Source organism: Pterocles gutturalis, unplaced genomic scaffold (assembly GCF_000699245.1).
Source record: "Pterocles gutturalis isolate BGI_N339 unplaced genomic scaffold, ASM69924v1 scaffold13129, whole genome shotgun sequence".
Classification (NCBI taxonomy): domain Eukaryota; kingdom Metazoa; phylum Chordata; class Aves; order Pterocliformes; family Pteroclidae; genus Pterocles; species Pterocles gutturalis.
The window spans coordinates 3,793-17,390 of record NW_010133366.1 but is presented as its reverse complement, the minus strand read 5'-3'; the positions used below and the strand labels follow the sequence as shown (position 1 = coordinate 17,390).

Sequence of the window (13,598 nt, the reverse complement as noted above, 5' to 3'; positions counted from 1 at the left end):
GCGTTGTGGGGGAGGAAAGACCTTCCCCCTCCAAGGGAGGATGACTTTGGAGACCAGGTGCCACAGAGGGGACGCGTTGCTGGCCGCTAGCATCTCGGCTCCTCCGCAGTTTTTCTCCCCGGCTGTAACGGCAGCACCTGAGCATCATCGTCAGTTTAACGTCTGGCCTGAGGACAAAGCTCAGGGAGGGGGAATGCAAGGGCTGAACTCATCCCTGGGTTTGGATGCAGCTGGCAGAGCATCAGCTGAGCAGGTAACCCTCCCCGCACGTGTTTTACCTGGAAAGCATCTCTGTCACCTCGCTGCAGCTGCTGCCAGGGGTTCGGTCCTGGCGTCACCCGTAAACGTGCTCTTGTTTAGGGTGAGATCAGCCCGACTCAGGTTTGTTTTCGAGCAGCGCAGCCTTCTCGCCAGCGAGGGAGAGGAGGGCTGCCTTCATCCACGCTGCGGTTTCGGCAGCTGCTGGCACCAGGCACCCCACGGGCAGGGGCCGCCCCTCACGGGGCTCGTTCGGTGAGAAGGGGACAAGGGGGGGAGCTGAGATCAAGGTGCTCATCTGCAGAGGAAGGAGCTTCCAACTGAAGCGCTGCTTTTGCGCGGGAGGCTTGCGGCGAGCGAGCTCACCCCTCCCCGGCGAGGCTCGGAGAACTTCAAACCCGACCCGACGCTCTGGTTCCGCACCTGCTGTCGCTGAACTGCTCACCCCACAGAGAGGACTCTTTTTTTTTTTATTTTTCTTCTTTTCAACAAAACCCAGGCAAAGGGCTGGGGTGAAAATGGGAGACTGGTATCTCTCCTTAGGACATGTCTCAGGCTTCCCCCATTTTTCACGTTTCCAGGAAAAAAGGAACATTTCTCTTTTGAAACCCCAAAACCCACACCACGTTCTCTCTTTGCTCTGGCTGGATGTTTTTCCAGCTTCCTCCGAGTCCTGAGAGCTGCCCCATGGGCACAGGTACCTAATGGGATGCAGAAAACATCGGACACAACAGAAGGAGGGAGGGAAGGCTCTCGGGAGAGGTCTCCAGGAGGTCCTGGTGGACCCGGAGGGATTTTGATCATTCACACGGTGAAATCTGACCATTCACAGCTCAGATCCTCCCTATGGACCACCACTTCTTCAGGGCTCATTTTCTCCCAGCTGCTCTTCATCCATCTCAGCCAAACCCTCAGAGAGCCGGGACAGTGGCACAGACCTCAGAAAAAAAACTCTGGAATTTCTTTTCCAATCCCAAATTTCCACCAGCCAGTGGGGGATTTAACCCCTTGTTGGTTTGTCGCTTCTATCTCCATCCTGTGTGCAGGCAGGAGCTGGGGGAGAGCATCTGATTGATGGTGCAAGTCCCAAGTCAGGAGAAGACGTTTGATTTACCGAGGCCAGAGGTAGCAACGAGCTCGGACAGGAATTTGCAGTAAACCTTTGACACACAAGACATTTCCCTTTCTGGCCAAGACAAACAAAGGAAGGAAGTGTCTGGGACTTTTAAAGCGACCTAGTGGAGACAGGTAAGGGCAGATAAGGGCTGAAGGAAGAGTGGGTTGGGTAAGGGAAGTATCTAGTTTTAAAGATTTGTTGGAGTCCTCGGTGTTCTGCAGATCAAGGGGAGGTGAAGCTGCCCCAGAGAAGAGCTACTTGCAAGGGGAGAAAGAGGCAAAACATCCCTGAAGTGCTGAGTACGAGGTTTTTCTTCACCCTCGACTTTTTTTTCTCTTTTTTTCCACCTACTTTGCAAAGTTCTCTCTGTCCAACGCTTGTCCCATGACCGAGGCTTTGCAGGATTTCAGTGCTCCCATCAAACGATGCCCGGGTGACGTCTCCCTGGACCATCCCAGTAGGATCCTGGGAATTCCCAGCTTTGTTGGCTGGTGTAAAAGAGTATTTGTCCCTTCCCAGCACCTGTTTAGAAATTCTAATAAAACAGAATATTCCTGCCCTGCAAGAGAGAGAAAACCACTGTATGATGGATGGGTTGACAGGAAGCAAGAGAGAGAAAACCACTGTATGATGGACGGGTTGACAGGAAAAAAAAAAAAAACATGATTAATGGAAGGATCAGCTCTTCGTTAATGCTGTTCTCTGTCCCCATCCCACTCGTGGGGGGGACACAGGGGATCCTCACGTTCCCAGTGCTGGGAATGGGACCAGTAAGGAGCCTTCTGTGGGACAGCAGTCAGGAAAAGGCTGGACCGTCCCTGCTGACAGACAAAAGGCAAGGGTTCACTTGGCCTGCAGAGGGTTAATTTTCCTCTCAGGGTTTCAATTCCTCCTGGGAGTTACCTGGTGGGTGACTCCATGGGTCCCCTGCACACATCCCCCCCCCATTCAGGTTTTGCTCTTTGACCTCAGCTCTTTCCATTCTCCTCAAAATTGCTCCTTTTTTCTTTTTTAACCCTTTTTTCCTCACTCAGGATGCAGCACGGCAATACCCAGCAGCTCCCAGTGAGGCTTCTCTCTACAGCACTGCAAAAACCAGTATGGATGGGGGATATATTTTGGGAAGATCCAGGGGTCAGAGGGAGCAGGATGGTCCTCGGTGCTGTGCCCACAGCTCTCCCATGTCACAGATCCTGCTCCTTGGTCCTATCCTGTTGGAATATTTTGCATGCTGTGAGTCATTAAATAAAATGCTTGCCCAGGGACTGGTGGGACTGGGCTGGGACTGGTGGGACTGGGCTGGGGCAGGCACTCTGCTGAGGTTCCTCTGCACGTCCAGTCCCAGATGATGAAAACAAAGCTCTTGCTTTCTGAGTTATTTATAAATCAAGCTGGACAAATAAACTTTTCCTACCCAGCACGGTCAAGGTTACCAATCCATAGTTCTCCTTTCCTATGGGGACCTTGTTTGTGACTCATTCCCGGCAGTCGCTCGGGGGGCTTCCAGGCCAGGAGCTGGAAGCGATGAGCTTTTCCAAGCAGGGAATGGCTTGGCAGAGGCAGCTGAAGGCTCCCTGCGAGGACCGAGCCCAGTCCCCCCTCGGTTGTTGCCATTAAGCAAACAGCTGCAGAGCAAAGCCACCCGTAATGCAAGGAAATCCCTCTAAAAACCCAGAAAAATTGGCTGGAGCACCATCTTGAGGCAGTTTCTGGAAGCTGTGGGCAGAGCATCACTCGTGACACCTTTCAGCGTGGGGGGATGAAGATGCGGGTGTCCCTCGGGGGTGACACGCACCCATCATCGGGGAGCCGCTGGGTGCGGCCGGGCTGCAGAGCTCCCGTCCCACCGATATCCACCAGGACACTGCGCGACCTTGAGATTCAGGGGCTTTGGTCAGGGTCCTGCTCTGCCTTTCTTCAGCTGGGTCCCTGGGGACACAGTCAGTGGCACTGGATGTTCTGCCACGTCATCAGCCAACCTGGGAGGTGGCCCCGAGAGGAGGGTTTTCACCTCTCCTGTGTCCCCAGAAACCAGGAGGGAGTCCCTGGGGTGATGATTTCTCCTCTGCTGACTCTAATCTGGGCTTTTATGGCACCTGGGACCACAGTGGCACTTTTCGCTCTTCATTACTGCAGGTGGGGCTACTGGAGATTGGGAAATGCCTCTCCATCACTTGTCCAGAAGCACTTGGTTTGTTATTACTGTACTTGATTTGTTATCGATTTTTCTCAGATTTTTCTTTCAAGAACCTTTCAAGTCCACTTGTGTCTTCTGCTGGTTTTGACCACAACTTTGTTATCTCCCGAGATCTTTCTGATAGTGTTTGGACAGCACAGAGCACTGCTTCTCTTTACTCTCTGCAAGGGGAGACTATTTTTCAATTCTGCTGATGCTGAGAAGAGCTGTGATTTCCACGAAGGGATCTCATGCGTGCCCCGACACGATTCACAACTCGACACCAGGCGAGCTGGGCTCTGCAGCTTTCAGGGAAGAGCCTGGAATTGTTTTGTTTTTTTTTTTCTGCAGGGATTTACTTTCCGTAATCTGACCATTCAGGCTGTTCACAAAGACAACTTGATTTTTCAATACACGCAAGCCCACGATCAGCTTTCTCCACCGCCATCGAGGTTTCCTGCACAATGAGTCGACTCTTTGTTGCCCATTCCTGAGCAATTCTTACCGAATGCCGCACGGGCTTGGAAAACCTTTCGCCTTGCTCCAAGGATGCTCAGCCTTGGCAGCGGTGGGTTAACAGCTCGGGGCGTGCGGCTTCGAGGGCTACGCATCTCCACGTGTTGTTTTTCTCTCTATGTTCACAATATTAAATACTTCCTTCCCCTTGGGTCCTGGAGGCTGCTCTGAAAGCTGGAAGCCCCAGCGTCTGTTTGAGCAGGGGGGCCTCTCTATCACCAGAATCTGCTTATCTACAGCTCAAAGGAAATTCTGCTTGGCTGATGTGTTCCAGCTCCGGATGAAACGCCTCCTGCCTGCATGCACGCGGAGAATTTCGTAAGCGAGGGGCTGAGACGCTGCTGCGGGAGCGCTTCTCGGGAACAGCCATCTGTGAAAATAATCAGGGGTTCTCGTTTCGTGCTGTCAGCGATTGCGGGGCCAAAGTCGCGGCTGGGATCATCCCAGCGCCATGGGGACTCGCTCAAAGCCTTTAAAAGCAAGATTTCGGGACTTGGGTGCTTTGAAGAAAGGGGACTGAGGGACTCGATAAATACTTACATGGGGAGTAATGTCTCAAAAATGAAACATCAAATAAAATCCCGTCAAATGAGCTACAATCACAAGGAGTTATGCCACTTGAAAGCCTGGGCAGGTTTAAGAGCTGGCTTCTGGCAAAAAGAGGGAGTTTTGTATTTTCAAGTGTTTCGCATCGCCTAAGGGCATGCCTCGGGGTAGCGCGTGCTCTTGATGCCGTGCTGAAAACAAACCCCTTGGGAAGGCTCTGACAGCTCCTCCGCGCTTCAGGTGCTCTGAAATGAAAAAAAGGAGGAAAAAAAAAAATCCACAAGAGCAGCAAGTCTTCATGGGCCACCTGGGTGCTCTGTGAGCCTGGAGAAGGCTTTGGCCAAGCAGAGGACAGCAGGCACGAAGCCCCGGAGAGGCTGAAAGCACATGGGGAAAGCGGCCGTCCTGGGGAGACAGCTCTTGGAACGCCGCGGGGAGAAACGGCCAACGCGAGCTCCGCTCGACGGAGAAGAAAGCAGGGAGCTGTCTGCTCGCTGGGTGGAAATTACAGTTTATATAAAACCGTTTCACCTCTGTCCTTGGCTTTCCTGAAAGCTGATGGAGAAAGAGTCAGAATTAGGGAGGGATAGAGTTTGTTTTCTTTTTCGAGAAGACACTGTATGTTTTTTTTTATTCTCCCCCTTCTTTTTTGTGTTTAGATAAAAATTAGGACAAAGAGACTCAGTTGAATTGGTTCCAAGTCAAAGCCCAAGAAAACAAGCGTCAAGGCTGAGAGGGTGAGCGGGTCGTCAAACCCGGTTTTAAAAGCTCGCACAGGAAATCACATCACATCTTGTTTGTGACTTTGGCCAAGGGTGAAATCCTTCTCAGCAAGGGTGTGCTGACACTTCAGAGAGTTCAGCCCCGGGAGAAACACAGCGTTCGGAGGAACAGGGATTTTTCAGGAATAGATAATACGTTGGAGATGGGTTTTCAGGTTCCATCCCTGGTTGGGAGGCTCCAGCCCCTTGCAGGGAAGGAGCTGGGTCAGAACAAAGGACTGTGAACAGCTCTCTGGATCCCAGGGATGCTTACGGCGGGGGTTGTGCTGCTCTCCGCCGCCGCAGATCAGAGCTGGGTGCCCTGGAGCTTCCCAGCCGCGCCGAGTAGCACAAGCTCTGGGCTTATCACGGCATCAGGGCGGTTGGAAGACAGTTGAGTGTCTCTCTAAGTGCTGATAGAAGGGAAGGCTTTGCTCTCGGAGATAAGAAGCCCTCCCTGAGGAGCCAGGGGAGTTCGTTGGTATCAGAGCGTCTTCCAGCACTTTGCAAGCGCAGCCTTTGAACGCGCGAGATGGCGAGGCGGTCACGTAGACAGCAGAGAGCGAGGGCTGTGTTTTTGAGGTCAGTTAACTGAACCCCTCGCTATCATCTGTTTTCTTTGCCCTAGAATTATTTTTCTCTTGTTGATCAAGCCTTTTGCGGTCACCTCGTTGGCTCACCAAGCTGTAAACAGTCGCATCCTCATATTTTTGGAGATAAATTCAGGAGAAAGAGCCACTTCAGGAAAGTATTTCAGCCTAAGATTTTTGAAAGGTTTAACAGCTCCCCTTTTCTGCTCAAGCTGCCCAGCACTCACTGCAGGGTAGAGACGACACAGTTCCATCAAATCCCCTGTCCTGTTTGGGGGGAACTAGGACCACCTGGGGTGAGGCTATTCCCTGCCAGATCGAGCTCCCTGCCTCATCCCATGGCAGCAAATCCAGCCTCTGGTGGTTACACGATGCTTGTGTATCAGTGAAGCACATTTATCTGGAGGAATTCAATAGATCTGATTTCCAGCATCGGGTAATAAGGGTGAGCACAAGAAGCAGGTCATGCACAGAGAGGCTGTCCTCTGCCCTTCTTTCAAAATATTTTAAAACAAGGAGGTCGGATATTTTGGTGAGGCAGAGGCTGTTTTTATAGAATGTTCCTCTTCACCATTTCAGTTTATATTTTTCTTTTTTTTTCATTTTACACTTGCTGCCTGCTCATTTCCTTGGGTCCTTCACGGCTCGGTGGCGAAGAAGGATGAATGCCCTCCACGGACAGCTCATCTTCTCTCTCTGCTCTGTTTTCCCTCCTGTTTACACCCAAGGGCAACCACCCCATTTTCCAAATACAGGTCTTTTCATCCCAATAAGGGGGCAGGGAGGGAAATTGGAATATTGTTTAAAAATAACCCAGCTGCGAGGCAGAAATTAAAAGCGATACAAAAGCAGAGCTGCTCATTCCCAGGCTGGAGGGAGAACGCAAACACCCACCTGGCATCCTGCAGCCCATTGATGGAAATCCTCTGCCATCTGCTGGCACCAAGTCCTACAGCAGTCTGCAGTTCGAAGCCATTGCCTTATAACATACGGTAGGAAAAAAAAAAAAATAGCATTTTTGAAGTATCTAAGCCCTTGTCTAGGAGAAATGTTACCTGTTTTGGTCTAGTAAAAGATGCTGCAACCCTCTGTGTATCCTCTAGCTTCTGAGCAGGTGGAGAGCACAGGCTGTTGTCAGCACAGGGCTTGACCAGTGAGCAGCAAAGCCATGAACTAAACGTGTCTGTGCGAGCGTTGATAGACCGGCAAAACTCTGCTTTGGCCTCCTGCTGCACAGCCTCCTGCAGAACTGCAAGCATAGGGGAGTCGGTATGATCTGAAAAGGCGTAATAGAAACAGAAACCACCTTTTCGCTGTCTGTCGTCTGCTTCATAGGAGCCTCATCTGCACATCAATGCCAACAAGGAAGTGAGATGCAGTTAACTCGAGAGGAAGACAAGCAGATTCATTTCCAAGGCACGGAGGGGTTAGAGCACCGAGCTGGTTCAAGCCCTCTCCGTTCCTGAGTAGGCAGCAGAGGAACTTTACGACAGACGGTGTTTTTCCAAACTCGGGAAGCATCTGGGCCGATAAACCAGGATTTCCTCTCAATCAGCTCAGAGGATTCGATCAGTGTTATTGGATGTAACACAACTGCTTTGGAGCCAAGGACTGTTTCCAAGCTATCTCCAAAGCTCTTTGTATTTCTCTCCTCTGCATCTTTACTGCAGCTCTTTTGCTTTTCCTTCCCAGCGTTTATCTTTCACAACACCAAGCCTTGCCTGTGCTTCCTGTGTGGCTGTGCGGTTCGTAGCTTTCTCGTTTGCTGTTATTTTTGACTTCCATCCAAGCTTTGTATGATATTAATAGCTATTTCACAGAACCATAATCTTCCTCAAACCAGTCCTAATATTAGCAGGAAAAAGAGCCAAGAAGCACTGCGGAGGCCTGAGGGATGGAGCTCTGAATTTCTCCTCCGTTCTGCCCCCAGCTCCTGCCCCAGGGAGTCAAAACATCCCTCAACTCACACAGCCCCGTCCTGGCCACGACCGGCAACGGAGAAGCCGCTTGTGCAAGCCCAAGCGCACAGAAAGAAGATGTTTATGTGAGGATTCAACAATTAGAACTTATTGGCAGTCTAGTGAATGCTTCAGTCTAATCAAGACACAGCAATCACCACTCCTCCAGCTACAGCAGCGCTAACAATTAATATCCAAATCAGTTTCTATTCAAGATTGTCAGTAATAGAAAATAAACGTGGTAGACAAAAGTCTCTAGCCCATTCCTCAAATGATAAATTCTCCCTACGTCCCTCACATCGCTGCAGTGACTCACCAGCATCCTGAGGGGGGAAAAAAATGTTGATGGGTTTGTTTTTTTTTTCTTCTCTGCTGGGAGGAATATGATGATGATAAGGTTGATGGTTTCTTCCTCCTCAGTTTAGGATCTACTTGGGGCTATTTTTTTTTTAATGTATTTTATAATATTCTCTATACTTGAATCTTTTTTCACAGAGCTGCAATTCCATGTTACATCCAGATATAGGTAAGACACAGGTTACTTCTCTAAGACCACTTCCTGGCATCTGTCACAGGCACAGCCGCTGAACCTCAGTTACAAAGCTATGCAAATTCAATTCCTAAAAAAAAAAAACCAATTAGGTAATGGCCCCCTTGTTGCTAGGCAGCTGCAGTTACAGGTAAACAAGCTGAATAAACTCTAGCAAAGTTTCAGGCAGGTCAGGACAGATCCAGGCGAAACCGGCCCGACAAGCACCAGTGCAAAGTTCCTACGGCGTCACATGGAGCCTTTGGCCTTTTAACGACAGGAGAAATGCCAAATTCACCTTCCGTACCCCAGTACCCCCCTCTTCTACCACCTGAGCGCTGTTACTTTCTAAAGGCTTTAACATGAAGAAGGTTCTTTTCAGAGGGAAGATCTCCAGGGGGAGTTCAGGTCCTGCTGCTCTGACCACTGGGTTTCCCCTCTTGTTTCTGCAGACCCCAGCCCCATCTTGGGAAGGGAATAGCTCCAAGACAGGGAAACCAGGAGTTTCTTTCCCAGTTCAAATTTTCAGTTTTATTTCTGGGACAAATTGCTTTATCAGACCCCACCCAGAAAGAAGTACTTTCTCTATTTAAGGATCAGTCAATAAACTACAGACACCGCGCTGCCCGTGGATCCGCTGGGGTGGGGAAGAGGCACAGCCCGAGCTATCGCTCCCCGACAGTGACGTTACACCCACAGAAAAAAATGAGGCGAGTGCACAGTGTCCGCTCTTGTAGCGGCTCCCAGAAAGAGTGGCTTTGGGTTGCCAGAGCTCAGCACAAGGTCCTTGTTCAGAACTACAGGCTGGTTAAGGTTGGGAGGGACCGCTGGATGTCACCTTGTCCAACCTCCTGCTCATGCAGCCTCCTGTAACACCGCGCAGGCCCTGGTTAAAATTCCGTAGCACAAGCGAAAAGCGTTAGCCAGAGTACAGAACCACAGGTCACGCAGAACAGAATGATTTACTTAACTGCACAGGTCAGGACATTTTTCCAGAGCTCAATAAAAACTTTTATATAAACTTCTGTATGTGTTCCACAAGTCTTTTCACACAGCATTGGGCAAGGTTACATATCCCGATTTGCAAAAGCAGGGACTCCCAAAAGCAGGGGTGCTGTTAAACTACCCTCATTCCCCTCACCCCTTAGAGCAGCACCAGTAATTAATTTAGACTACCCAGGAATCCTTTGAGGTTACATCTACAGACAGTCCTCCAGAAAATCTTGCCCTTGTAAACACAGTATCAGGAAATATTGCTTTAGAAAACAGTCAGTCCCTCCAGCAGTTAATTTAACGAACAACTTTTGCCGTCAGACAAATGCAACACTGCCATCCTGAGGATTACAGGCTGCGTGACCACCACCAAAGTCAAGAATTACAGACTCTGTGCTGTTTGAAAGACTGGATTCTGATAAAGCTCAACTGGGGTGTCACTGCTGTGTGAAGAACAGCTTACGGAGTTTAAATAAAACCCAACCAACCCAAACTTAAGATCCTTGTATGACTGTTCCACTTCATACAGGTAGAAGACTGGACGCTACGACAAGTGTCAGCTAATTATTCCTCTAGCAGTTTTTTATTAACACTTTGAACACATCCTGCTAGTTACTTTCTTCATCAATACTAAATTCAGCACAGTATTAGATAATAAAAATACATTGCACAATAAAATCCCATTAAAAGTCTCAGTTAAGCTGAAAGATAAAAGGAAAAATATATTATTACATAAGCTGCCAAGGGCCACGGAGAGGACTTGCGCTTATTGTACTCATGCATATTGGTGTGCAAACGCTAGGACGACGCTAACTCCCAGGTCCACTTCACTTCAGCATAGGAGAGGCGAAGAAGTTGCCCTGATGCCCAAGCTGGGTCGTTGACTTGCTTTTGCTCCCAAACCTAGTTCAAGAGAAGTAGAAAATATCAGTTTCAGATTTGGGATACAAAGGTCTAACACTCTCTCTTTCCCAGTGGTCATTCACCCAAATTTTACCCACATCTCACAGTGTTTCTTCTCTCCCTCTACCATACCACCAGCACTACTTGTACTGTTACTACAACACTGATTGAGAGTTGACCAAGTAGTAAATCCAGGCTGCTCCCAGAACTGGGTCCAAAAGTATTTTTAGTTCTTGTCAAACACCCAAACCATCTGCAGTCATCCCAACTTCTCCACGACAGCGCCCATCGGCACTTACTTGGGGGTGGTTCTGCTGAAGGTAGACCGGACCCTCTGGGACAGGGAGCTGGATGATGGAGTCTTGGAGAGCTGCTGTTCTGGAGTAGTGAGGGGTCCCAGCATGCTCACTGTCAAAAAAGAGGCAGCAAAGTGAGCAACACGAGGACAGCTGAAGTTTTCATTGCCATGCAAGGAACATTAGACATTCCCTAGCATCTGTCAAAAATACTAGACAAATCTGGCATTTCCTGGCACGCTTTTCATCCCTCTTCCTCCATAAAAACATGCGGGAACGGCTAGCTCCAACAGTCTGGCAAGCAGCTTTGACTGAAGGTCATTGTTTTTAAAACAGCAGCTACACAGCCAAAAGAGCAGCAGCCAGGGCTTACCTTTCACTTCTGGTGTCTGGGGAGTGGAATAGGCATTGGCGTTCTCTATTACATGCGCTGGGTCAATGTTTTCTTGGTCCACCATCATCAGCTGGCTCCAGTAGTCCACAGGCAGCTGCAGGAGTCGCTCCACTACCTGCGGAGACACCCGTGAGTAGCTGATGGTACCAGAATGAAGCTTTGACACAGTGACACCAGACAGACACCGCCTCAGCCCCCTCCAGCAATTCATCTGAATTCTTTACACAGGATACAGTCACCCACAGTCCTTCCTGCCGGCCTACCTTGGGCTGTCGCTTAGTGTCTTGCAGGAGTGTCATAGGGTCGGGATCAGGTACCGCATGAGCAACGATTGTGGGGCCAAAGACTTTGGCCAGGTTGGTAATATCCATTTTAGTCTCTGGGCTCTGAGCCACCCTATATTTAAAAAAAAAAAAAAAAAAAAATAGAATGTAACTTCTCCCCCTCACTTGTCATACAACTCCCCTGTCCCACACACACTTCAGCCTCTGAATAAGACTTTACGCTCACTAGCACTATCAAGGGCCATTTAGAGACAGCAGAACTACCAGTCCATCTGAACAAACCTCTGCAGGTGGATCATGAGGAAAGCCAAGGTGTCCCTGTTGGCCTGAGGAAGTTCACCAACTGCTTGGTATATAGCAGCAACACTGTTGTCCTCATCCACAATTTCTGCGGGAGAAAAATATATACATATATATTTAGACCTCAAAGTGTCCCAGAGGCACAGCTGTAATATTCTCCTCACAGTAAGAGAAACAAGGAAGCCAGAAACTTCACATGCCATTGTGATTATTTTGTATCCTGCCCAACACTAGAAATTCTCTTTCCTCTTCCAGAACGGTACAGCAGAAGCCAGATCTTCCCAGCGTATCGTGCATCATCAACACAGCCCTGAGGTCTGCCAGTTCACTCACCCGCTAAACCTGCGACCATCAAGCCTAGAGAAGGAGTCAGAGGTGCCACTTAACAACTCCTTACCTGCAGCTTCCATAAAAGTCTTGTTTAACCGGAAAGTGAGAAGGGGTTCTTTCAGGCTGCGTAGAAAGTCCTTGAGGAGGCTGCAGATGGCATGGATATCATCCACTTTACTGAGCAAAGGAACATTTTTTCCTCTAAGAAACTTCTCTTTCAGTTCCCTCACTGTCTTGTCACAGCCCGATATCCGGTACAGGCCCGTCTGTTAACAGAGAGCATTGCTTAGAGGCAGAATATCAACCGCAAATATAAAGCTGACTTTCTTCCGCTCCCACTTTCTCTCCACACCTGAGCACTCCACACTGTTGCTCACTCAGAGTCCCCCACTGAGCAGCATCGTGCACACCATAAACAAGAGGTATTTGGGTTAATAATTTGTTTCCTTAACACCACAACCCCTTTCATTAGCACTTTTTACCTCACTCAGCCCTCGTTGCTCGATCTCATTAACGCAGTGCACTACGATGGAAGGGATCATCGGAGGAGTAGAGGAGACAAAGTCCATCAAGGTCCCCTAAGAGGCAGAAGGAAAAACAAAAACAAAAAGATACTCAATCTTCAAGACGTGGAAAATGCTCTTTCAGGAATTCACAGCGAGATCCAGGCTTAAATTTTTTTCTTCTTCATCAGCAGCACAAGGTTGCAGGACTGCCTACCCAGAGCTGCCGTGTTCACAACTCAACACCCTCCTAACATCGCATCCCTACCACCCACTACCCTCGTTATTCAACGATCAATTAGCAAGCTCATTTGCATTTTATTATGCAGCTCTGAGCAACAGGAGCTCTTCTGTAGAAGGCAGAACCTGCTCAGGCTCCAACAAGTCTAACTCCAACCAAACCTCAGCCCATGTGTTGGTGGCTATCCTGCCCCCAGCCCACCCCCCAGCCTCACCTCTCCAATTCTGACGGGAGTGCCGGTCAAGGTGGGGATGCAGGGAAGAGGACAGCGGTCCCGACACTCTGGGTGAGTGACCACACGGCAGTCTCTGCACTTCAGAGAGATTTTCCCAAATTTTACTCTCTTTCCACAGGGAACACATGTTTCTGGCTTGATAACCTAATGATTCAGAGCATAGAGATGGGAAGAGATTAGTGCAACGTGGTAACTCAACAGGACTTCAACTGGATAACCAGGTGGGATAACATATTCCCTGATCCATGCCAGTAACTGGGACAGTTAATATTGATTTGAGACATGAGGGCCGGTAGCCTCTTATCAATGGCTTGATACACATTTAAAGGAGGAAGGAGATGTTTTTTCAAGTTCTTCCTGCCTGTAGACCTACCGTTTTTGAAACAAATTCATGCAGCCTCACTCCTCCGTTGCTCTGCGGGGTGCTAGGGCCATCAGTCTCCAATTTGAGTTCCATCTGCTTGCTGCCTATGCTCGACTCACTGCTCCAAGGCTGCAAAGGACCTGAAAGACAGAATGGAATTTCCTTTGAAAGCACCTGCATCATAAGCCACAGGCAGCTGCCGTGGTCCTGGAGGGAGGCAACGGGAACAGTTCAGGATAGCCTCTGGCCTTCTAAGTCATAGCTTCAGAACTAGGACGAACAGAGACAGGACACCTACCGCTCT

The 13,598-nt window shown here is 49.3% G+C and overlaps 1 protein-coding gene across 1 annotated transcript in view; it reads right to left on the bottom strand.

Annotated features, from left to right (window-relative positions):
* Nucleotides 1-10,271: 10,271 nt before the first annotated feature.
* RACGAP1 (Rac GTPase activating protein 1) overlaps nt 10,272-13,598 on the bottom strand; it is a 6,059-nt gene continuing 2,732 nt past the window's right edge. The window contains exons 7-16 of the mRNA XM_010081210.1: nt 13,593-13,598; nt 13,304-13,434; nt 12,910-13,074; nt 12,434-12,529; nt 12,019-12,217; nt 11,604-11,709; nt 11,301-11,433; nt 11,017-11,152; nt 10,647-10,755; nt 10,272-10,347 (exon numbers count right to left, since the gene is read on the bottom strand). The exon at nt 13,593-13,598 is cut by the window's right edge and continues 133 nt beyond it. Coding sequence (XP_010079512.1) covers nt 10,272-10,347; nt 10,647-10,755; nt 11,017-11,152; nt 11,301-11,433; nt 11,604-11,709; nt 12,019-12,217; nt 12,434-12,529; nt 12,910-13,074; nt 13,304-13,434; nt 13,593-13,598 — 1,157 coding nt within the window. The remainder of the gene's footprint in view (nt 10,348-10,646; nt 10,756-11,016; nt 11,153-11,300; nt 11,434-11,603; nt 11,710-12,018; nt 12,218-12,433; nt 12,530-12,909; nt 13,075-13,303; nt 13,435-13,592) is intronic.